We start from the raw sequence: 26,511 nt of genomic DNA on the forward strand, positions 1-26,511 counted from the left end.
AGACACGTTGTATATTGTGTGAATGCTGTGTGTGATGGAATATAGCACATAAAAGTGCATCTTTTCAGGAGAAGCTTGTGGTGTTTTCAGTGTAGCTCTTTAGGAAGAATGATCAACACCCACCACCTCCCCCCACACCAACAGAATCCTGTATTTTTTTTGTGACCTTACCTTAGTGTAGTGCTGGTGAAAGAAAGTTCAGGAGAGCAAACTGACTACCGCCTCCTCATAATTTACCACTCATCTGACGGCAAGTGCCATTACCAAACCAATCTCCATTCATTGGGTGAGAGTAGCGCGAATGCCACTCTCACTCTATCCCCTCTGAGTATGGCAGCAAGGGGAGTGCCACTTCCTACATCATACATCACTCAGATCGGTATAAGAAGGGTGAGTCCTTTCTCAGGGCTTCTTCTTTCACTCAGTAGCAGCTAAGTATGGCACATTTTACTTCCATACTGTACCCATTCTGCAGTGTGTGCCTCTCCCAAACCATTGTTCATGTGGCAACGGGTCCAGTGCTACTTCTTCACAGCCCACCCCTCAAGATTAGATTCAGTACCTCTCACACTGCGCCCACTCAAGCTGCAGGAAAGAGCCCCTTCTACACTAACCCCCTTACAGAAATGAAGGAGAGGCTCAGACGTCATTATATGAAAGTAGAATACATTAAAGGTGCCGGACACCGATGACACCCCTCCTAGTTTTTTCCTTCTTCACAGCCCTAAAGGAATTTTGAGAGTTTTTAGATGTTGTGCATCCCTGATGAATAGGGTAGCTAAGGGGATCATAGTTTGGGATTGTCGAGGTCAGGTCTATTAAGCCATGTTTCCAGGCCAGATGACTAGCCCGATTGACCGTGCCCTTTTATTGGTAGGGCACCCTCCACTATGCAAATCAGTGGAAAAGCAGTGCTATAAAGTGACTGTGGTTAAAGTGCAGATCTAGTAAGTGTCGTTACTAGGGCACGGCAGTTGCCTCACCTCACTCTGATAGTGCTTCCCCTTGCTAGATAGAAGGTCAGATATTGCATCTATGAGGTGATGGCAGTGGAAACTGATGTTTCCCAATGCATCCTCCTAAGGCAAGCTCTGTATCTGTTTTGAATACACAGAGGATGGATAGACACCAAGGGAGAACAAGCATTTGCAATACAATAGGTCTCGCATTATAAAGGCTTGAGCTGTTTGCATTGCTAATAATAATGCAACACTAGCAGCTCAAAGATTCAGTAATGTGAGACCAATTGCGTTGCAGTTGTTTTTTTTTTATTAATATAGCGCGAACTTGAGTGAAAGGTGTGTATTTATGTTGCCTTGAGTACAGTGTAATTATGTTTTGTGTTATGTGGCACAGATTGGTATTGTGTGGAGTGTATTTATGTTGCATTAAGTAGAGAGTAATTATGTGGCGTGCAATTATGTAGTACTGAGTTGTTTGTGGAGTGTATTTATGTTGTATTGAATACAGTGTAATTATGTGATGTGTAATTATGTGGTACTGAGTGGTATTATGTTGAGTGTAGTTATGTACTTACTCAATGCAACATAAATACACCCCTCATACCACTCAGTACCATACAATTACAAACCACATATTTACACACTAATCAATGCAACATAAATGCTCTCCACATCATAACACTCAATACCACATAATTACACAGCACATATTTACACTCTACTCAATACAACATAACTACACTCGCCATAATACCACTCAGTGCCACATATGCTTGTTTCAAGGGTTGTGGTCAGTTTCAGATATCGTACTGCAGTTAGTTTCACGTACTTTGAACAGTTTCAGGTATTGTGGCTGATTTGAAGAACCGTGGTCTGTTTTATTTTGTGTAGTTAGTTTGAGGCATTCAGGTGCTAGTGTTGCATTATTATTAGCAATGCCAACTGCTCAAACGTTTATAATGCAAGACCTATTGCATTGCAAATGCTTGTTTTTATCTTCAAAGGAAAAATATGGCAATTTGAATCTCTGTTCTCTGCTGCTGTGCTTTCTGTCCCAGACAGAACATTGCGAGTTTAAAATCTAAAGAAAATACATTCTAAGCCGATTTGCCTTTAACTATTGTTTCCGCTGTAATTTTTCATCATATCTGCCGTGCTTTGTTGCCACTGTTGTAGTGGTCTTCAAACTTCGTAAGGCTGAGCCCTTCACAAGATAATATTGTCGGTGAACCCCCATAAAAATAGGCGTATGTGTGTGTGGGGGCAGATGACGATGTGGTGATGAATCTGTATTAAAACGTTGGCTTAAACGCTGTTTGGGTACTTGGAATAAATGACTAAGCCCTTCCCATCGTGTCATTGCTACTTTTTGTGTCTTGTCGCTCATTGCCCCAGGCTGACTTCTTCTGGCCAGAGCACCAATTCGAATCATGCCTGCCTGTCCTATCACTGATCGGATTTTAAAACTGCCCCTCTCACTGTCCATCTCTCATGGCACTTTTAACGTCTTTCAAATGCATACACATCGCATGCCAGTGTCCACCTATTCTGCCACTGAGCACCTTTCCCATCAGTGTCCAGATCTCCTGTCACTGCCCCTCTGCCTCCAGTGTCAACCTTTTCCGTCACTACCCATCCACTCCATCAGGGACCATCTCCTCTATTGATGCCCACGTCTCTGATGGCCTCCTGCTAGCTACCTAGCATATCGTCTCTCTATTTTCAGTCTGGTCCCCCAGCAGTCACCTGAGCTCTCCAATCACTCACTGCACATTACTTCTACTTTTCCCCTGTCACTCACTGTCTTCCCATAACTGGTCCTTGATACCCACTGCGCCTTTCACTCCCTCTTACCCTATGCCGCCTCCTCTCCAAATACCTGCCAGCTTCTGGCACTTCAGGAAGGCTGTAATATATCCACTGCACTAGTGTGGCTCCCTAAGTGGTGTACAGCCCTTTTCTCTTTTGCTGCAAGGTAGAGTGCACTGTGATGCAGTGAATGGTTGGCGTGTGACCTGCATGGAAAACGTTTGGTGTTGTGTGTGTGGATCAGAGGATTGCTTCAGTTCTGCCACGGCAAATTGAAATGTCTTGTCACTGAAGATTTCCGGTTGATTCGGTGATTGTGTGCTAATGCGTGTTTGTTCTGGCAGGACGACCCTTGGGATTAAAGAAACCTGCCATTTATAATTGGAAATTGTATTCATGTAGCACTTACTACCACTGACGAGGTGAAGAAGCACTTTGCAGTGCATAGCACACTACAGTGAACCCAAGGTTATAGAGGTAAATGGAGAGTAGAATAATAAGTAAAATGGGCTTCTTTTTCTTCGTAGGATTAGTTGCGTTAAGTTTGTGCTCTTGAGATCTCATGCATTGCTCTATTGTTTTGAATAGGTGTAGATTAATTGAAATGGATTAGTAAAGGGTAGATTTGAAATGTTATTGGGAGTGGTGGACATGTGACCTGTGCCTGTTAGTTGGAGGCGTAGGTAGATAGAAGTTTGGAACCATGTATGGGAGTTCAAAGTAGCCTGAAAGGTTTGGGTTGAGGGGTCTTCATCCTTTTCGGTAATACGAGCAACCTATGTTTAATGAAAATCATGCGGAGCTACTGCTATTATTCGTGTTGTATAGTGACCACATAAGACATGATTACATTAGTGGCCATCTCGTGTAGGTTTTTTAAATTTTTTTATAAACTTTATTTTTGTAGCAGTAAGCACACGGGTAACACCAGCCCACGGACTGTATTTCCAATCCGCCGAGTATACACTTACGTAAGTTACAACTGTTTTCACGGCCCATCAGCCCACATCCCGGAGGCTGGGCGGCGCAAAGTTGATCAAGCAATCGCACATTCTATATGGTCATCATTTCGGGCTGTCCATAACAAGTCGACAACCTGCATTTTATTGTATAGGACCCCCCCTCACCCCCCAACTGTGCCCACTGTAACTGAGATAACATACCCCAACCAAAAAATTCGCCACTTCTTATCCTGTTAGCACCACACTTTTGCTACTTCCTTTCGACTGTCGGAGTCTCACTCAACACCGCCTCCCCCCCTCCGACGCTTCCCAACAGAACATTCCCTTCTCAGTCCATTCTGTACATTTTCTCCTTGATGCTATGGACCTCCACACTCTGACTTTGCCGGGTCAGATTCGGTTTCAAACCTGCCAATTGCCCACCCTACCCGGCCTATCCCATCTCATTGCCCTCCCTCAAGTCCATGATAATGTCTCCACTTTGCCCAGACCCTCCGGAACTTTTTGGGGCACCCTCTCGCCTTATAAGTGACCCTTTCCGCCACCATGTAGAGATCTAGTCCCCTTCGCCATTCCTCTATGTCTGGTGTCTCTGCGGCCCCCCAGTGTTTCGCTATGTCCCGTTTGGCCACCACTAGCGCTAGCACCAGGAATATGAGTTGGTAGCGCGGCAGGTCCACGTCGTTCGTCATGCCCAACAATGCCAGTTTTGGATCTTGCGCTATGTCCACCCCTAGGACATCTCCCAATTCCGTGAAAATGAGTGACCAGTATCTTTGTATATTATCGCAGGACCAGATAGTGTGGTCAAAATCCCCTACTTGTTGTCGACATCTGAGACACGTGGGGTCAGTTATTTTCCCTGTTTTGAGGAGCCGTGCTCTATCAAAGTATGTCCTGTGAAGTACGTTCAACTGAATAAGCCTCAACCTTGACTTAATCGCCACCTCCCGTGGGTGCATCAGGACTAGTTCGCTATCTAAATCTGCCATCTCGCCCACATCCGCCTCCCACAATCCTCTTAGTTTAGCCAAGTCTCCTAGCATATTATTCGTCAGTGTCTTGTATGTGAGTGAGACCGCCTGGTGCGTTACCTGTTCCTGCAGGAGTCTGCCCTCCAGCGGCGCGTATTCTGGGAGGTCCGTAAGTGTGATGTGTTGGGCTCTCCATGCATGCGCTAATTGTGTATGTTTGAAAAGTTGCGAGTGGTGTAGACCATATTCCGCCTGTAGCATGTTGAACGATTTCAGTTCACCCTTACATATGACATCCTCTATATGTGAGATGCCGATGTCGTCCCATCTTTGGAACCCCTTGAGTTTGTTTAATTCCGTCAACCAATGGCAATGCCACAACGGCGTCTGTCTTGTCGGTCTCCTCTCCCATCCCATGCGTTTTGTCGCTCGAGTCCACGCCTGCAATGTGATCAACGTCGCCGGTAGGAGCGACCTCCGCACCTTCCCCCCATATAGATAATGGAATACATTACGGGGTGATAACGTTTGCCGTTCCAGTGCGTACGTTGGGTGGTCAGCCGGGGCGTGGATCCAGTCGTTTATGGGTGTCAGGTGCTCCGCCCAGTAGTACGCCTCTAGATTGGGCAGGGAGATCCCCCCACTATATTGGTGTCGTTGGAGTGTCAGGAGGGCAATACGTGGATGTTTCCCCAACCACAGGAAAGAACGTAAGTCTGCATGCATTCTGGGAAGTGCAGTGGCCGGGAGTGGGTAGTACTCATTTTGGAGAGCATAGAGGAGCTTGGGGAGTGTGATCATCTTATACATTGCCGCCCTGCCTAACAGGGTGAGCGGCAGTTGCCTCCATATGTTCATGTCCTCTACGGCTTCGTTCAGGACTCTCTCCACATTTCCGCCGAACGAGAGCGCCCTGTCTAGTGTGACATACACCCCCAGGTATTGAAACCCCTCAGTAGTGGTGAGCAGTTGTTCAGGTAGGGTCCCCCAGGTGTCGGCCCCTAGTGGATCGTAGAGTATTGATTTATTCCAGTTGATGGTGTGACCCGCCCTTGCACCAAAGCCTTCCAATTCCCTGAATAGTTCCGGGACCGAGCTCTCGGGCTCAGTTATGTATAGCAGCACATCGTCTGCATACAGCGATATTTTTTCTTGTGTGCCCCCGGGATCCCCCCAGGAGAAGCCATGTATGTCCGGGTTTTGTCTAATCATGGCCGCCAGGACCTCAATCGTGAGTGTGAACAGTAGGGGAGATAGTGGGCACCCCTGTCTCGTGCCTCTGGAGACCCGGAATTCTCGTGACAGCCTGCCATTCACCCGCACGCGGGCTGTCGGAGCCGTGTATAGTAGCTCTACCCATCCCTGGAATTTTGGGCCCAGGCCGAACCGTCGGAGCGCCGCCATAAGAAACGGCCAGTGCACTGCATCAAACGCTTTTTCCGCGTCTAAGGATAGAAACCAGTGGGGCTCCACTCTGTCTTTGACTACTTGTAGCCAGTTGTGTGTGCGTCTCAGGTTTAGCTTAGTCGCCCTGTCAGGCAAGAATCCGGATTGGTCCGCATGGATGAGATCTGGAATCACCGACCTCAGACGAGTCGCCAATACCGTTGCCAGTATCTTCACTTCAATGTTGAGGAGTGAAATGGGGCGATACGATGCACAGTCCTCAGTAGGTTTGCCCTGTTTGTGAATCGGGACAATGGTGGCCCGGGCGAGGTCTGGCGGGAGGCGTCCTTCCTGGTAGGACTCGGTGTACAGGGTTTTGAGGTGGCGCGTCAGCAGATCCGCTGTTCGCTTAAAGAATTCCGCTGGGAATCCATTAGGCCCCGGTGTCTTCCCTGGTTTCAGTTTAGTCACGGCCTCGGAGATCTCATCGAGCGTGATGTCTGCCTCCAATGCCATGCTAGATTCAGTGGCTAACGTGGGTAGATCCACCCCTCCCATGTATTGTAGCGCCTCTTCGTCCGTCCCGAGGTCTCTCGCCGCATAAAAGCTTTCATAGTGGGACGCAAAAGCATCTGCTATCTCCTGCTCGGTGCACACCATGTCGCCATCTACCCGTCTAATCCTTTCCACCCATCTCGCTGCCCTTTCCTTCCTGCTCAACCAGGCTAGGAGTTTACCCGATTTGTCGCCCACATCGTATAGACGATGGAGGGTCGCCAGTGCTTGTGTCCGTGCTTCGTCAGAAACAATCTCTCTAAATTCCCGTTGCTTGTCTATCAAGTTCCTCAAAACACCTTCTTCCCTGCGTGTCTGATATTCGTCTTCTAAGTTTAAGATTTTGGCTTCCAAATCCGCTATCGCTGCCTGTTGTTTCCTGCGTTCTTCCCGTAATCTACTCTGTGCCCTATCCCGCAGAACCGGTTTCATTGCCTCCCAAAATGTTATTCCGGAGTCCACCATACCTTCGTTCTCCGCCACGTAAATCCTGACGTCAGCCCTAAGTCCTCTTAGTATCTCTGGCTTCTGGAGATCCCACGCTGCCAGGCGCCATTCCGAACCTTTCCTCACTGCGTCCGCCCCCACCTTTGCATATAGCTGCGAGTGATCTGAGATTCCCCTCGCTTTATAGGTCACCTCGTCCCCCGCCGTGAGGTATTGTCTGGCTATGAAGATGTAATCCAGTCGTGAAAATACTCTGTGCCCCAGAGTAAAAGGAGTATGCCTCGCGGGCAGGGTGTCGCCATCGCCATATATCTGTGAGGCCAAGGTTGGCCATGTGTTGTGACAAAGCTGTTCTCGCCACGCCCCTACGTGTTGGCCCTGTGCGGTCTAGTTCCTCCGACATAACGTCGTTAAAGTCTCCCCCCACTATTTGTATTGTGTCCGCCGTTTCTAGGAGGATGGAGGCGATCGCCTTGTGTGCGCGTGTCTGGAGTTTCGGTGGAGCATACACCGAGATTACTGTGTATGTTTGCCTCCTCCACACCCCCTGCACTCCTGCATAGGTGCCCTGCGGGTCCTGCCATGTGCGTATTGTGGTGAACGGAAACGCTTTGTTTAGCAATACAGCTGCTCCTCTTGAGTCTTGCGTGTACCCCGCGTGCGCCAGGACCGCATACCTCCCTCTTGCTATAAATGTACATTTTTCCCCTGGAGGTGTGTCTCCTGCAGGAGGACAAAGTCCGGCGCCACCCTCTTGATGTACGCGTTCACTAGTCCCCTCTTTATTTTGGATCCCATGCCGTTTACATTCCACGTTAGGATTGACACCCCCCTGTCCTCCCGTCGTGGTTCAGTTAGTGTACCTGCCATAGTGTAGAGTGGTCCCCATGTTCTGTCGGCGTCTGAGATAGGTGCCAGTAGCTGTGTTGCAACTCGACTGATTGTGGCTGTCCCCCCCCCCCCCACCTCCCTCCCCTTCCAGACTCATCCCCGCAGAGGATGGAGCTTTCAGTAGGAGTCGGTCTGTCGCCCGCCCTCTCCCTCCCGCTATTCAGAAATAACGCACTGTTCCCGCCTCGGCAGGATCAGGTATAACAGTGTCGCCAGGTTATGTACCCAGGCGCAACTCCAACCAAACTACGAAACTTGAAAAAGACTTAAGCTGTCTACAGATTCCCAAAGCAAAGAAAATAAAAGAAGAATGAAAGATTAAAAGCAAAACAAGGGGGGTGTTGACAACTTGCGTGTCACCGGTCGTCCCGACCGACTTCTCATCTGGTCCGCTTCAACAATGTTCAAGAGTGAGAGTCTTGTGTAGCCGTTTCTGTCCCACTGTTCCTGTCGGAGGTATCATGCTCCATGTCGCGTATCGCAGTCACCAAGGGATGGACGGAGTTCTGAGGGTCGTCCATTTCCACTTCCTCAGCTCCCGAGTCTCCAAGTTCTGCCTCTTCCTCACCATCGCCTTCTGAGCACGTCTGATTCCGTGACCCAAGCCGTCGCAGGCCCGCTGCGCCAGAGGTCCCGGGAGACTCCGACCTCCCCCTCCTACCTCCTGTCGCTGCGGGAGGTCGATAAGGGGTGCCCGTAGTGCGGGCGCCAATCCTTCTGGAAGACCGTCTTTGTTGTTTCGGGGGGCCCCATTGCGTCTTTTCTCTCACTGTTCTCTCCATTTCCTCTCGACCTGCAGTTTCCCTGCCATTTAAGATCGGTCTCTCTTCGAGCCACTGCCATGCATCCTCCGGGTGGTTGAAGAAAATAGCTTTGTCTTTATAGATGACTTTAAGTTTTGCTGGAAAGAGTAACATGTAGGTGATGTGCATGGATCGGAGTTTAGCTTTTACCGAATCAAAAGATCTTCGCTGCTTCTGCACCTCCTGACTATAATTCGGGAAGATCATGATATTGGCGTTTTCCAGCCGGATGTCGCCCATCTTCCTTGCTTCCCGTAGTATCAAGTCTCTGTCCGCATAATTGAGGAAACGTGCGATCACCGGTCTCGGTCTTGCACCCTCCGGAGGTTTCGCCAGCAATGCTCTGTGCGCTCTTTCAATTACAAAGCACGATGAGAATTTCGCCCCCGGGAAGGTTTCCTTATGCCATGTGTGGAGGAAAGCCGCCATGTCGTTCCCTTCCATTCCTTCCCTAAATCCCACAAATCGTAGGTTGTTGCGGCGTGCCCTGTTTTCGGCATCATCAACCTTCCACAGCAACTGTCTGTGAGATGCTTGTAGTTCTGCCATGTCTTTCCGGATCGTTGTGATCGCGTCCTCAGCTTCCCCGATGCGTGATTCCGTCTCCGTTACTCTGGCTGCGAGGTTCCTGAAATCCTGGCGCAGGAGGGTGACCTCGGATCCCACTTCGCCGATTTTCACTTCCAGTGCCGCCCGGGATTCTTGAATGTCTGTTCTTGACGCCTGGATTGCTGCCAGCAATGTTCCTGTGTCTATGTGCCCTTCTGATGTCGTGTCTGGGTTCCCCTTGGCCTGTCGTGGCGCTGCAAAATTGTCCATGGGGCCCTGTTTCGGTGGTCTGGGTGGCGGATTATTTTTCCCCATTTTCGCTGGCGTGGATCCGTGCTACCAGGCTGCAGTCGTGGGTGTCTTGCACTGTCAGCGCCGTCGTGGGGGTGAGCCCCCGTCCGGTCCCCTCGGCCCCAGGGTGTGCCCAGCGACCTCCGGTTTCGAGTCCTCGTGCGTGCCTTTCTCCGCCCGGGCTCAACGATACCCCCACGCACACTCTTACTGCTGCCGCCTTAGGTCCAGTCTTCTCGGTCTGTTACCGGGCAGAATACCCCATAGGTACCCAGTGAGAGGTAGTGCCGCCTCGTGCCGCTCTTCACTGGTCTCTTCCGTGCCAGTCGTTCTCCCGCTGGTTGTGGATTCCGGCCTGTGTCGGTATGCGCTCCCGCAACTGTCTCCTCAGGATGTGGGTTGGCGTGGTGACGCCTCAGTAGTACCCTGGGTGCAGTGATCTCAGGCCCATCCCCCTCTTGGCACCGCTGGAGTCCAGGGCCGCTGTCCAATCTATTGTTGCGTGTGCCCCGGGGACCCGACTTCAGGGCAATCCAGCCGGTTACAGTACTTGGCATGTGCTCAGCCTTTTTCATTGTGCTCAGTAGGCTTCTCCGGGTGTGTGGGAACGACCCGCCGTGCCCCGGTCTTCTAACTCTGCAACCACCACTCAGTGCGTCTCCCACTCTGGTGCCACCTTCTCCGGGTCCCGCCTGCCCTCGTGGCCGGGGTCGAACAGTGCCGTTTGGGGAGCGCCCCTGTTGTACACCGCCTACCACCTCTCCTCACAATCCCACTAGCGGCGGTTATGTGCGTGTGTGTGTAGGCGGCGCATCGCCTCTGCTCCGGCTGCTCTGGGTCGCGCTGAGTGTCCTCCGGCCAGACCCTCCCTTGACGCTGGCCTAGTTATCGGCAGAGCGCCACAGCCGCCATCTTTGTGTAACGGTCGCCAGGGCTTCTAGAAGGGGGAGGGGGGCTCCCCCGCCCCTATCGCCGGTATATTAAAAGCACCAGTCGGGTGTTTCTCACCGTCAAAGCTGTGGCCGTGCCTCCGTTCGCCTCTGCCGGGGTCTCTCCCTGTCTTGAGCGCCGGTATCGGGTCAGTCCGCCATCTTGGTAAAGTTTCCCCGGCCGCCGGCGCACTGTAGGGGGTGACTGTGTTCTTCCTGGAATCCGTGGTCTTACTCAAATTTACCCCCACTGGTCGCCCCGGGTGCTCCGCTTACTGGTGACCGCTTACTGGTGACCGGCTCGGTGACTGCAGTAGAGATCTCCAGCGGCCTCCGGTCTGCCGCGTCCGGTCTCCCAGTCAGTCCGCCATCATGCTTGGAAGCCGCCGTGCTCCGGTGCCTTGCCCTGTCAGGGGATCGCCAGTCTCCGCGCCGCTTCTCAGTTCCTCTGTGTTCCCGGTCCGTTGCTGCCCAGGATTGAACGGGTGTGTCTTCTTTTGTGTCCTTCTCTGCTACCTCACGGACGCCGTTCGCAGCCCGAGGCCGCCATGTTGCCTCACTGGATCGCCTTTCAACTGCCGGCCAAACTCTCGTGTGCAGGTTCCGGGGTCGCTCACCCCACTGGCCGCCGTGCCCTGTCTGCTCCAGGCAGTATGTTACACGGTTCCCGTCTAGTTGGTGGACCGTGTCCGTAATAAAAGTCGGATATTGATTCAGTCGGCCGGGAGCTCCCGGACCACACGTCTAGCACGGCATGCTGTTGGCCACGCCCCCCATCTCGTGTAGGTTTGATCACAGTGTTCACTTCTGTGCATCAGGGTCTCCAGCAGTAATGCAAAAGAGGTTTATCAACTTGGAATGCCTGTACATGGGTAATACATACCAGCCCTAGCTGCAATGCCCAGACACTAAGGTTATATCACGAGTAATAAGTAAAGCCTCCTCTGCGCTATCTGATTTATCACTCAAATTTCATCTTTAAATATACTTTGGAAGTTCTACTGTCTTTCTCCAAACGTCGGCGATTTCATCTTCAACACACCCTTTTTAATTTTGGTATACATATACTAATTCATTCAAGCAAAAGGATCGAACTTAGTAGGCTGGGCTGAACATGGGAGAGCTACTCACAGGTAGCTGGAGAGCTATCAGTAGCTCACGAGCTACTCATTGGAGAAGCCTAAGACAGAGTGAGGAAAAATGATACCTGCAATTTTTTTCTTTTTCTTTTATTTGTTTTGTACATATCTATACATTTATGTAATACATAAATATATATAAAGTAAAAAAACACACATTTCATGTCTCCTTTCCCCCCACTCTGAGAGATACACACACACAGGCCCCTCCCTCCTACACCTCTGCAAAAGATGGCACTCTAGTACAGAAACACCCGTCTATTAGGTGCACGACCACACATTTTGGCTTAAAGCAAGCATTTGTCAAGTAAAGTGCCCAATCTGCCATGAAAAGTTAAACTCAAATTTGAATACTCCAAACAGCTCCTAGTACGACTTGAAAGCATAATTCCTTGTAGTATATAATGATAATTAGTCCTGAAATCTTGTTCGTTTTTGCCTAAATATGTATACCAAAAAACATGCGAGTTTCAACTAAGAACGGCCTGACCAACGACCATCAGGACTGCAATTCCCATGAAGCTTCAAAGTGGAGCGGGAATGACCGAGATGAAGCACACCAATAGGCAGTGTGAACTTGGCCAGTTAACTTGATCGTAACCAGCGCAATTTCACTTGTGTGTCTCAGTACGGTATTGTATTATATGGTATTGTATTGTATGTCTAACAAAAATCTGAATGCACTATGTAACCACTTCATCAAAAACAACACGGAGTATGAGCAAGTATATGATCGGAAAGGTTATATGATAACGTGCAATTGATTCACCTGAACTATGATGAGGCGCTAACAAGTTATGTCCGGTTATACATCTGTGATGTATGGGGCTACTGAGGAGTTAGAACTGTAAGCAGAAAGTGTGCTGTCTGTGGTTTGTTGAAAATAGGTTTGACCGTTGAAGAGAAACAGCTTTTTAAGAGGGGCTCAGGTTGGGCTTGAATGGGTTAAAAAGTAAGATCTATCTGGACCACTGGTGTCCAGATAAGCTCCGATTTAGCCTTTTTAAAAGGACAGCCATTAAAGGACTCTGGGACATGGTCCTTATTGCACTGCTTTGTAGTGAATGGCAGTTTTTGAGGCTATCAAAAAAACATAAAAAGAGCAAAGACAGATTTTAATCTCAATATAAATCATTTGTTGGTGTTTTACTCATTTTAAGTATTCTGGTTAGTTGTCAGATCATTTTACCCTATGGAAAATGCTAGTCCTCTGCTGGGGTTGCATGAACCATGTTTGAGAGGAAACTTTATTTTATTATTTTCTCTTTTAAAAACTAAATATTTTTATAGACATCACATAAGGGTAATATACCGAAATACATGCCATAAATCCAATTATATGCATAAACATCATCACAAACAGAAAGTAAAAACAAGTCATAAAAAAAGGGGGTAAACAAACCCCTCCAAAGTGGTTAATCATCCTGATCTGGGACATTCAGATTCCTAGATAATAATACTTTCTTTATTAAAGAATAATACTCTATATCTAAAAATCCATAGGGCCCCATATTTTTGCATTCTTGACCATAGAGGTTGTACCCCTAGTTTTAGCCAATGCAAATTCCATGCCATACGTCAATTTAATAATAGACCACCGGTGATACATTGCTGGGGGTAACGGAGAAACCCACTCCCGGGCAATAGCCAACCTAGCTGCTGCCATCATGATGGAAAATAGTTGTGCTACAGCAGGTTTATCTACCCTAAACCCCAGCATAATTTCCAGAGTAGTAAAAGTAGGTCCGATTCCAAGTTTGCTATAGATCGCTGTACCAATCTTCTGCCAATAAAGTTGTAATTTCGGGCATTCTATAAACATATGTATTAAATTTACAGCTTGGGTCGGTCCCACATTTAGGGCATTTAGTCTTTTCTCCTTTATTATTATCCCCTGCCAATCTGCTAATCCTTTCAGGTGTATAATACAGCATGCCAATTGTGCGGAATTGTTGTAATTGTAGACTCACAGAATGGACTGAATCACCAATATTACCCAAAGCCTGTGTAATATAAAAACACAATCTCTAATGGTCTTGAATTTAACACGCTTAAAGTAATTCGGGTCGCTAATGCGATATAAAAAAAATAAACTGTCCTCCCCCAAGATTAATTGATATAGAGTGTCCCTCTGATCTATCCTTAACAGGATGCAAAATCGTCTAGCAAACGATGACCAATTAATATCTGAAATCTGGTAGCCCCAGACCCCCTTGTTTATAGTGTAGTTTAAGCAAGTCGATAGCCCGGCGGGCTTTTTTGAACCCCCAAATAAAGCTGCTCAGTATCCCGTCCAATTTTTTTTAAAAAGTGTTCGAAAGACGTAGAGGAATGGACCTGAACAAATATAAAAATGTAGGTAGTATTTTCATCTTTACTAGATTACATCGCCCCATAAGCCCTGTGGGGAGTTTATGCCATTTCTTTAGGATTTTGGCAGTTTCGGTTAATAAAGGAGTGTAATTTAAAGATAATATTTGACCGCTTTTAGCAGAAATTTTGACCCCCAGATACGTGGCTGAGGTACAACTCCCCAAAATCGGTGAGCTCGGTTCAAAATTGAGAAGCACCTGTGTCTTGTTGATGTTTAATTTGTATCCTGAGACTAATCCAAATTTAATTGCCGCTCTCTCAATAGCAGGGACAGCTTCCAAAGGATTTGTAGAAAAATTTGCCAAATCGTCTGCATATGCTGTTTTTAAGCTGCTAGAAGTTGTTTTTAGCGGTTTAATGTATTTTTCAGTGTTTCATTATTTTCTCATAGAAATTATGAAAGGTGCTCCAGAAGCTAAAATGAAGGCACATTTTCTATATTTTCTCACTGTCATCCTCAGTAATTTCAGAATAAAATGTGATATTCTGAGTGATGTAATATGTGAGGTCAGAAGAAGTAAATAATGGGGTGCAAGTTCTAGTTAGTTCGCTAAACTACAGGTGGTGTATTTCAGTGGTTTTCTTTTAACATTAACTTGTGCCCTATTCCTACACCAAACTATACAGCCATCGTAACTGTTGCTTATTCAGTAAATAAATATATATCCACATGTATATACATGTAATATTTACATAGTCGTAGATGCCTATAAATGTAATCATTAAATAAACATACACTGTTATATGCATGAGTTTATTTTCTTTTTTAAATTTTCTATATATATGTACATCCTTTTATAAGCAAGCTTGGGGTTGCACAAAGGGTTGCAGATCATGCATCGTAGATTCGTTTGACTAAGATGTCTGACTAAGGTAGTCCGTAGAAGTTTTGCGCAGTGTTTGGATTTATTCCTAGTCTCACCGAGGACACCGTAGGTGTGGGCAGACGTGCCTCAGGATTCTGAGTTTGTTGAGGGCGGTTTTAGTTACTAGATTTGCTTGAGGTTTTGTTGCGAGCTGTGTATCCAAGACGGCACCAGGCTTCTTGTACCTGCCCTTGTCCTGGAGGCTGTTCCAAGGTTGTTTGGTAGACTGTTCCACTTTGTGCATGATGCAGGCTCACCAGTTGTTCACTGGTAGCTCGCACGGACCGGGTGTACAGTTGGTATTCTCAGGCAGAACTCCTCTTCTGAGTGTTCTTACCGGTCTGAAATCTTCTGGCCTATCTCATTATCCGTAACAATATTCTTGTAACCAAGGGATTGAAGAAAATGTGCACTTGCAGGGAGTGAGTAACTGTACTCAAAGAGATTGTCCATTGTTGTTTCATCGGTCAGACCCATGCATCTTTTAGCAATTTTCATAGTTCCATCCACTAAATGACCAAAGTTACTCGTTAACAATTTTTCTGAGCTCATTCCATGACTACTAACTGCTGAAGGTGTCCTAATTCGCACCGGTCCACTAGTTACAGCATACTAAGAGCGCTCAACATCAAAACAAACATTCTCTTACTCTTTTTCAGTGTTTGACTGTTCATGCATGAAACTCTGTAACAAACCAAAGGAAATAAAGTACTATTCGAAAGGAAACCAGGGGTGGCTGCCAGCTCCATGTATGTTTCTTTCTTTTTTGGATACACATGCATGCGCATCAGTACACACAAAGGGGTAACTAATTGAACCAGACACTGATCTATTGTGGAGTTCCTCAGGGGAGTGATTGTACAGTTTAGGTGGCAAGAGTGTCTGCTTCTGCAGAAATATACTCTATTTTTGTGAAGCATCATACAACTTGAGGCTAGCATGCTTATTTCTGGTTGGTCAGCCTTGGATTCAAACATGGTTAGAATCTAAAGGACCAGTAAAGAGAGAAAACACATTTATTGGCAGATGCACTCTCTTACCACTCCTGACTTTCTTTTTCATCAGAGGAGTTGTTTCAATTAATTGGCTCCACTATTTAGGAACAATTACACTTTTGAATACTGTATTCAGTTGTCTTCTGGGAACTAGTTTGGATAACTAGTTTTTGTTCTGCTGGACCCTCTGCTATATTATGTATCATCAAACGTAGCTGTTGAATACCATGCAAATTAGCTGCATTTGTTTGCATGCCAATTTATCGGAATTAACTCAACCACTTTTGCAAGTCAACTGGCTGGAACATATAAATAGGATTGAAGTATTGTGCTGCAAAGCTCACTAGAGTGAAAACCAAACCTTTGCATAGTGAAGCATTTTTGAGTTTTCCACACATGGCGGGTGGAGAGTTTCGAAAGTGGTGGGGCATAAAGACTCCCCATGAATTGCACCAAGTACACAAGCTAAATCTACAAGTTCTAATTCCGTAGATAAGGATTTCCCCTCCTCTATGGAGAACATATTGATAAAATGGCGCCAAAGAGTGAACTGAACAGCATCATTTTTTGCATATCTCTCTAAAGCATTGGGCTATGAGGGAGCTCTCCTGACACCTTTCACTACTTTCATGGTGTGCTCAGGAAGATCCCACCCCCAACCCCCACTCCACCCATTTTTGATTTGGCTTTTCACACTCTAGGACAACACAAGAATTGGGTCTTCTTCAGTACAAGCTCCATACTACTGACTAAAAAGGCGAGTCTCTGGTTATGCTGTTTATGCAATCGTTCATATTTAAACTGTAGGTTAAATCTTTCTTCGGTCCTACATTCTACTTCTCTTATGTACTCCAAATAGATTCTCTGAGTTACGCAGATCTTACAGACCACTCGGTGCTTTAGGGCGGCACAGTCGAAGAATTGCAAAATGACCCTAGACCCAAAGATTCTAGTTGTATGCACCCAAACTATTTCTCAGGTGACAGAGCATTTACTGGATCAAAGGCGATGGGCAGCAGATGTCTCAGGATATTCAGCACTTACCATCCTATGACTTCGAGAGCAGGACTGGTGGTCACTTCACACACAGATCACACTCTAGCAACAGTCAGAAGCATAGCTTCAGCTATAAGCTATAAAATATAAAAGTTGAGACTCAAGGTAGCAGAGCTGTCACGTTACAGTACTCGCGCTCAGTTCACAAACAGCAAAACTGTCTCAGACTCAGGCCGTAAACAGCAGAGAAATATGTGAAGTTACATATCCTTCTTGCCTGAGACAGGCTGGAGTGAGATTCATTAAAATTGACCCTGACTGTTTTATAGGTGAGAAAGCATAACATAAACTAATCTTGTAACTCTCGCAGGACCAAATAGAGATAGGAAAGAGCTGGGGATTCTCCATGATTTACTTGTCCACTCTCCAACCCACCAGGCCCCCTTCTGTGATGGGTGCTGCTGAGGTCACTGATCATTTTGATTACTTCTTTAAGCACTGGGTATCAAATGCGTTGGCTATGCTCTGCATTTACAAGAAGTCTTTAAATACGCTCCTGCACAGGTATCTCAGCACTAGGATACGAGATAAAGTTTCACTCATTCTTCAAAACCTCAGTATATTAAACGTAATAAAAGATATTCTACAATAGAATGTGATTATCAGCATCCGCTCATAAATGAAGAGTTGCTTTGTGAAATACTATTCACTGCGACCTACAGTCACGTAGAAACAACCTTTGAAAAGTGTCATGCTTACTGGGAACTCCAATTGCCAGTTTGAAATTTCGCGCAGCATTCGAAAAATAAGTTCCTCTTTGCAAAAATGAATTTAAATGGATGTTTCTCTATTTTCTTGCCTGGCATTTACTAAGCACAAAATGCATTTCACGGATCCTTCAGGAGTACGCTTAACAAACTGATCTAACATTGACATCTTTGCCACAATGGAATTTCTCAAGTTTAGCCTCTAAGAAATGTGAGAATTAAAGGGTCACCTGGTTTGGGTTAGTGCTCCTGGTTTTAGAGATGGGCAGCGAATGCAGCTTTTGTGTCCCAGCGATGAACAATGCCATGGTAGGCTCTTCATCAGTTGCGGCTTGTTATTTTAGGATGCCCCATCTTTACCATCTTTTAAAGGGCGAGGATTGCGCGCCACAGTTGCTGGGAAGAGTGCTGCTGTAATGTAATTGTTATGTTCCTTATTTCTCTTCTTGACTCTTCCGCACGTTATCCTCCCTCATTGGTAGAACCTTGTTTCATAACTTATTAAAATATTGGTGGCTGTTCTCAGGAGTGTTCTAGGACCGGACAGTTGGGGTGAGGGGTGGACCCTAAAAGGTGACGTGCTATGAACCGGTGACTTAATGTCATGGAGTGTAGGGAACCGTCTGAACCGCACCATCTCTGATGATTGGTGCCTCGTTAAGCCCTGAGCCTCAGCATTACTTCAGCCGATGCCCTGATCCCTGCATCACCAACTGAACTGATTTGTGAACTGGGACTTATCTTTGTTACCCTTATCTCTCTCAGCATTATTAACGCACAATGAAGCATCTTTGCAATGCATACACCCTAGCACAGCAGCCCCACTGGATTATTTGAAGGGGAAGACTACACTTCCATGTTGTCACCTACACTGTGTATTGATTGACCTTACAGAGATCCTGGAATGGTAGGGAAGTATGTAATCGGCACCAAGATGCAGTTTTTGTTTTATTCAGATATCCGTCAGAATTAAGGAACAGGCGGTCATTTATGCAATCCTCATGATTGTCCACTGAAGGCAGACACAGCATCACTGACTGAAAGAGTGGCTCTTTTGCATAGTTGTGATGTTCCTCTCCGATTCCCCATTGCTTGTTGTAGACTTCCTTCCTTTTGCTGCTTGTTGAGTTGTGTTTAGTATGTGAAGAGGAACACTGACTACAGCCCTATACAATAGATGTCTCTTCTGATTCTGAGTGAAGGTCACGTCTCTGCAAGTAGTGTACTTGTAGCGTTTGGGGTGTTGTATTTTGTAAATCCATGTTACCATATTTCACGAAATGTCAAACGTTCCTTGCTGTCTGTCATTCGTGTGGAGTTTCACACTGAGCTTGATCCGTGGTGATGAGTCCCGTCATGATTTGCCATACCTTTGTACAGCGTTACATCTTGAATTATTTGTTGTTTTTCTCTCTTAGTGTCACAGATGAACATGGGCGACTCCGGAATAGACCCAAACATCACACCATCGGATGATGGCAGCAGCTCGCAAGAGGAGGCCTTGTTTAGCATGGCCGACATGTTTCTCTTCTCTCTGATTGTTGGACTGCTCACCTATTGGCTCTTTTTCCGAAAGAAGAAGGAAGAGATTCCGGACTTCCCCAAAATCCAAACAACAACGTAAGTGCAGCATTTTGTCAGACACCTTATAATTGTGGGATAGAATGTATAATTGCCTTACCATTACCTTTCTTATTTTAATCCTGCATAATTCTCTTCTGACCAGAATTTTAATAATCATTAAAAAAGTATCGTGACCCTGTGAGACACAATTTTTGTTTTACATATTTACGTTTATTTTTTTTAAAAGTGTGTCTACTTTTGCACTTAAAGGCATGGTATGATTTACTTGAATACATTTCAAATGTTTTTTAACAACATAATCATCCTAGGGCAAAAAGCAACAGTAGATGACGAATGAATTGGTACAGTGCTTAAACTGAACTTTTAAATGACGGATACCCCATACACTTTGATAAAATGGCATTAGTGCTTAACTGATATTTACTGGTATGAGTTTTAATTGATGACAAGGTGTTATTGTTGTATAACTGCTGCAAAGGTGTCTGCTAAGGTTTCTGGCCTTATTACGTATACAAGAACGATTCATTCCCATATGTTAATGTGGAAGAAGCTTGATGCTCACAGTTTAACACAGAATACGTTCATTTGTTCAGATTTGTGAGGTCTTTGACGCAGATTGAAATGAGTACTTAAACCCGGTACAGTACTACCTCGTCACTGGTGAGGCATTCTGGGTCTTTCCTATGCCATGTTATTACCTTTGTGTACTTTCTCGTCTATAAATATTCAATAAATCCAGCGTCAAACTGAAAGAACATCTCATAATTCAATGGTAGTATTGCTCTGCCCTGACCATGGGAGCTACCTGGCGTTTCGTTCTAACCAAAGTGTTCAAGATTGAGATTAATACCTTTTGAGGATATACTACAAATTATTACGCATCTTTCAAAATGGGAGGCAGCGAGAATCGTCAAGACATGAGATTACCTACACTTTCATACATGGCAACAGAATAGTTGTTATTTTGACAAGAAGTGTATTATTTTGCATTACTTTTACATCGTCGTTCTTTCTCTTGATGAAGCTGCAAGGTTTGATTGGTTTATTCTACCTAATATCTATTGATATTCCCTATTACACATAAACTAGCTCTTCATAGTTGCAGTCAGTAGATTAATGGGGCGAGGCCTCCCAGTTACCTGCACCTGACTAATATCAAAACTCCTCCTTCAAGCGTAGATTCTAAGTAGCAATACATATCCAATGTTTCCATGCACTACCTACCTGTTCAGAAAACCCAGAGCAAAGTGCAGAGATGACGTGGGGGAGAGTAAGAGAATGCGCAAACATGAGGGTAAATCACCCAGCCACTTGTACACAGTTTGAGAATCTCTGAAGGCTTGCTGGTATACTGAGGAGAGAACCAGCCACTACTCTGTGAAATGATAAATTGAATGCCTGCGATGAACGCAGGTTTGGCAGATTTCAGGCTGAATGGAAGCCCCTGGCAATGAAATCAGCAACAAATCTCAACTTCAACCACTGAATGGGGATCTGAAAAGATGAGATATAAAAAACATTTATGGTAGCTACCATTTGGAGGAATGTCTAGGTGAATTCCATTTGAGCAAAATAGGCATTAATAGCGGAACATTTGAAAATGGGTAGGTCGGATTTCACCTGACGTTTAAAACAAAAAATATAATGGAATACAATTCCCCTCTCTGGTCTATTCTGGGATTATAAATGCCTTTTGTAATAGGACCTGAACCCCTCTCGGAGTCTGTGTCTTCAGATATTGTAGAAATAATGTTAGCGGCTTTGAGCATGGTAGAATATCTGACTTCCTAATGGCATAAGTATGCTGTCCCACCTCCAGCACCACAACGCCCTACATGTGCACCAGGCAATATATGGATTTAAACTCCCTTGCACCCCTAAAACAAGCATTCCTCTGACCTATTCACTCCCCACTCCTTCCCTAAACCCTCTGAGAGCTCGCTACCAAGGTAGAGGCAGGTTAGTTAAGATGGATGCTGAGACTGATGAGCAGGCCAGCCTCTTGTTCAAGGAAGCATGGTGATGAATGCAATGCTCTAATTCATCTCAGCCACTGGCAATCACACAGGCTGCATCCCAATCCATCATTTTTCGCCCACCATGCCACCTCAGTTTGAACCCAGCCATATCCAAATCAGTCTTGACCCTGCTCCAATAGGCGCAGCCCAGTCTCAACTGCCAGGCTTGGCCTTTCCTGATCTGAAACACAGGAAACTCTAGACCGGTTTTGCCCTGATTAGGACTCATCAACCAGGTATAGCTTGGTTCTAGTCCCCAAGTGAGCATTGGACTTGCGTCAGACCCGCCGCACTTAGGGCATCAACTCAAACAACAACAAGGTGTAAGATGGAATGAAAATTAGTAATTTGTGAATTACATGACTGTTTTAACTTTTGAAATGTTTGTTGATTGGCGAAAACACTTGCTAATACATTGTTTCGAATCTGAAGGCAGAACGTTTTCAGAACCCTTCCGAAAGTTATGCCAGAACAAGAACTAGGGGATATCAGTGAATTTGAAGAAGCCTCTATGAGACTTGAAATGTATTTTAAGCGCTAAGCAAAAATTACATTTTAAAAGTATTCACATGCTCAAAATGGGAGGGAATCTTTTGACACCTTTTTGAATAGTTTAACATTGTCGTCTGTGATGTGCAATTTTGGAAGCTTTGAAGCATGAGAAGATTAAGGATCAAATCATTGTTGATGTGAGGAATAAAAGTAGGCAGGGTCTTAACCCGATAATTCAGGAAGCACTAATTAGTGCCAAGGCTATAGAACAGTTGGAAACTGGGGTAGGGTGTGTAACCCAAGCAAAAGTTGAAAAGAGAAGGTGTTCAGTGTCAATATTCGTAGCGTAGATTAGATGATGGCAAACAGAGAAATGGATAAGACTTTTGTTTGCTATAGATGTAGTAGAAATACTCTTATGGCATCACCCTAAGTATACAACTCACACCAAAAAAGGTAAGAGGAAAATCAGATCAGTCTCACTGCTTCATGGGAAGCCCTCAATGGTATTAAGACTGCACTAGCACTCTAAATAGTGTCATGCTTCATCATAGGGCGTGCTACAACACCAGTGGCAGTCGCCACAACACAACGGTGGGAAGGGGGCGAGGGAAGGACGGACGGAGGGTGTTGGGGGGCAGAGGGGGGGGCAGACTGGGAAGGAAAACTAATTTAATATAACGTACATTTTCTCCATAGCCTCCAGAGCTCTCACAGAAGTCTCTGAGAAGGTAGAGGCTGCTCAGCCAATCCTGTAACTGCTCTCCTGCTAGGAGAGCAGTGCCAGGATTGGTCTGAGTGACCTGCTCTGCTGCTCAGACACTGCTTGTGAGTCTGCTGCATTTCTCCAACCCGGCTGTAAACACAGCTTGGTTGGAGAAATAGAAGTGTGCATGTATGTTTGGCAGGCATACATGCACACGTATAAGTTCCACCACCCGCTTGCCGGCACGCTTGTCAGAATCAGTAAACGAATGGGGCGACACTCCTCCATCATTACGGAGGAGCCGCCCCTTTGACACTGGCATAGACCAATGCTAAGAGTGGCGCAAAAAACTGTATTTTTCCAAGGACAAAAGTAGCCCTATAAAAAAATGGGATCGTCCAAACACAAAAATTCTAAAACTACTTAAGAGAGTTTGCCCCTAATTTTATTCCAGGCCCCTCTTGTCAGGGTTCAAAAATGTCAGTCTGGTATATATATGGAATATTAATACCTTGTACCCGTTAATATTGTGTTCATCAACATGTTTCAGCATTTTAACTGCCCCTCGGTCGTTGGCATTTGTCGGGATGATGATTCAGGACAAGGTCCTCCCCCCCCCCCTTTTTTTTTCTTCAAAAAATGAGGATACTCGCATGCACATGTTTGCTTTAACTTTGAAAATAGATAAGTGCAGACTGTGCCACGAAAATGTGGCATGCTTAGATCATGCTTTTTTAGTGAACGACTTGTTCCTAAATCTTCATTGTTTAAAGATGTTAAATGTGTGTCATCGCCAGTTCCTGAAGATCAACTTTTCTGTCACCAGATTGTGTTAGTGTAGTAGCAGGTTTTCCCTGACTTTTGCTGTAGAAATTGAGTCTTTCAGAAGGAACGATGCCATGCTACATTTGACTTAAACAGTGAATAATAAGCTGCATTTGAGAAAATCAAGAAAGACGTTTATTTGAAGCTCCTTAAAACCAATTTGTATATGGAAGACATGTATCATTACAGTTTATGCAAGCCAAGATCTGGCAAGATGGGTAGAATGCGTCCTTAGCTTCTCCAACATTGAACGCTAGCAAAAGCAGATAGCCAGTAACCCAGAAGTTGCAACTAGCCTGTTTAAGAAATGTTAAACATTTCCAGAGTTATATTAGAGGTAGGAAGTTTATAGTGAGATAGGATCATAAGCTTCGGATGGAATTTTAACTTGTGAAAGTGGATGCACGTTGACAGCTCGTAGAGCTATACTATATTTGGGATTGTAGGGAAATTGTTTAGATAGAAGCGGGGAAGAAGTATACGCTAACTCAGTGATTCTAAACTTGTGGTCCGGTAACCCTTTGGTGTACACGAAGCTTACTCCAGGGTTCTGCGACTGCTTAGAAAATTTAAATATTAAACAATTAATGAAGTGTATATAAATAAAGGAGCAACGGGTACAATTACAAATTACAAAACATTCTTTAAATGTTAGGGAATTCAAGATTGGAGGCAAAAAATGTCATTAGTATCCTCTGAGTGATTCGTGGAAGCGGTGCAAAAGCATCAAACAGAATATAGTTTTGATGAGTGGACACCATTGAATTTGGAAAAGTTCCATCTACTTCTTTGTGTGGTGTTTGTGGTTCAAATAATCGAAAATGCTTATGCCGAGTCGTGTCTTTTAGTACTGACTCAATGGGAGCCCCTGGGTTCCAGCAGTGATTAAATAGGGGTCCATGTAAGTCAAAGGCTTAAGAACCACTGCACTAGCTGATAGATTGTATTTGCAAATTTCATATATTTAAAGAGAAACGGGTGTTAAGCTGAGAAGATATGATTTTGGATTTGGTTGCAACGATATATGATGTTGTTTCAAACAAATTTGATGGTGTGTGTGATTAGGGTGTTATGCCAAAGGGCGACGAGCGAAGGACCACAGGCAGCATAATATACACCCAAAGCTAGAAATGTGTGACTATAGGAGACGTTCCATCCCTGTATGACCCAGCTAACTCAAATGAGAACTGGCAGTGTGTTGCATGGTTGGTATTTTTGCCATTGTAATTCACGTCTACAAAAATAATTAAATGTATTGCAATAAAAAAAGTTTATTTAGCAATGCTAAATTTCACATTAAAAAATGTAAGTCTGTAGCCAAATGTGGAAAAAAAATATACGTCTGTTACAGGTGAGGCTGAACCATCGATCGGATTAAGAACAGTTGCAGCCATTGTGTCAATAATCACTTTAGTTCTTGTAAGCACATTACATAATCAGATTGTTCTCTACCTAGCATGCTCATTCTGAATCGTTCTCTACATAGCATGCTCATTCTGTGTATCATCATGGTGTTACCAGGCCCGAACCTTGACTTTCGGTGCAAATGGGCTTTGATATACAATTCAGCAAAGTTGGAAAAGGTGTGCCTGATGAATTTGTGCCAATCACCTTCCTACAAAGATCTCTAGTTAAGGAGAGGTTTGAGAGGTCTGTTTTTCATTGAGTATATATGTATTTTATGTTTAGGATGTAGTTGTGTATGCATTAAAGGAAATGTTATTTTCAGAAGCAATGACTTGATCTTGATTTATTCAGTATTGCTTATTTTTTGCTGAGTTCTGAGTTTGTAACTTACACCACCTCGCTGGGTAGGCTGTGCCTGCTCTGCCTCACTTCCCTATGGGTCAAGACCAGTTGCTGGTAACTGCTGCCAAGCTTGAACAGAGGGCGAGTGTCCAAGGGGGTGCGCTTCACTAGTGGAACTGATGCTCATTTGGGTCTTTCAGCAAGGCGGCCGATTGAGGGCATAAAATACCTAAATTGTCACAATCTGAGCCAAGTAAACTCTCCGATTCAGGGTCCAGATTACTACATACACTACGTTGGTGGTGCATTGTTATTTCTCATTATCTAGAAGAAACCAGCCCTGCTACTGCTAATCTCTGTGAACACCCCTGCTGTAGCACATGCAGGGGTGCTGCTGCTACCATGTGTACCAGCAGCAGCAGAACTGGTACAGTGTGCCATGACGATCTGTGTATTCCGTCCTCCTAAGATGGCTACTATGGCAAACCTACTGATGTGGTGATGTATGTAGTATGCTGCTGGGTAGTGTGTGTGGCTGTGCGTGCCTTAGTAAACAAATGGTCAAGCAGCGGTTGTGTGCTCCCTGGTTAGGCGCCAGGGGTGATCACCTTCTGTATAGCCTTGATCACTGCCTGCCGCCCCTCTGCCCCGGTGGGTCATGACCGTGTGCTAGCTAGTCTGTTTAGTGCAGGAGTATGGCACTCTTGGGCCCATATGGGACTATGTGCTCTACAGTTCAAGTGTAGTATTGTGCGCCTGCTGGTTGTGAACCAGCTGCTCCCATCAACCTTGTAAAGGAAACACAACTGTGCGTGCACCTGATTTAGGGGTCAGTGATTGGTGCAGTGGGGGCTGGTGTGCCCCGGCAGTCTGCCAGCAGTTCAGGGCAAGGGTTCTTGAAAAATAATGATAGAGGCCGGGTCATGAAAGCCCCCTCCCGTCAGGCTTTGAGGAGCCTCGTTAATGGAAGGAAATCATCACAAGCCCAGGATGAGGGCTCTGCTTAAGAGTGATTGCGGCTGTGTTGTTTCATAAGAAAGACGTGTCCATCGTTAAGAAAGTACAGTGTGTCTTCAGCTATTTTATTTGTTTATTTGTCGAATTTGTAATGCGCATAGCTGCCCCAGCGCAAACCACAGACTCCAAGGCAAGAACCAGAAAGCTATGGCCTCATGGGAAACATAAGGGATACCCTAGAAAAGCAGAACAGCTTAAATGCCAACTGCACATTCCCCCTCCTCGCACAAGGGCAGTCCTACTCTATCGGAAGCATTCTTGCATCCATATGTTAGCAGTTTGGCTGCAGTCCAAGGCTTTTCAGTTTCTAGCTTCTGTCGTGATTTGAGGTGAGGGGCGCTAGGCCCTCATGACGCAGCAAGCACACAATGAGGCAGACACCGACACAGTGGTAACAGATGGGTGAATGGGCCCCAGAGCACGTGC

At 45.5% G+C, this 26,511-nt stretch overlaps 1 protein-coding gene across 2 annotated transcripts in view; it reads left to right on the forward strand.

Annotated features, from left to right (window-relative positions):
- Positions 1-26,511, forward strand: part of POR (cytochrome p450 oxidoreductase) — a 479,949-nt gene that overhangs the window by 111,525 nt on the left and 341,913 nt on the right. For both annotated transcript variants that reach the window (XM_078679631.1, XM_078679630.1), the window contains exon 2: positions 19,113-19,314. In XM_078679631.1, coding sequence (XP_078535757.1) covers positions 19,121-19,314 — 194 coding nt within the window. In that variant the 5' untranslated portion in view covers positions 19,113-19,120. The remainder of the gene's footprint in view (positions 1-19,112; positions 19,315-26,511) is intronic.

This window comes from Lissotriton helveticus, chromosome 3_1 (genome assembly GCF_964261635.1).
Source record: "Lissotriton helveticus chromosome 3_1, aLisHel1.1, whole genome shotgun sequence".
NCBI lineage: Eukaryota > Metazoa > Chordata > Amphibia > Caudata > Salamandridae > Lissotriton > Lissotriton helveticus.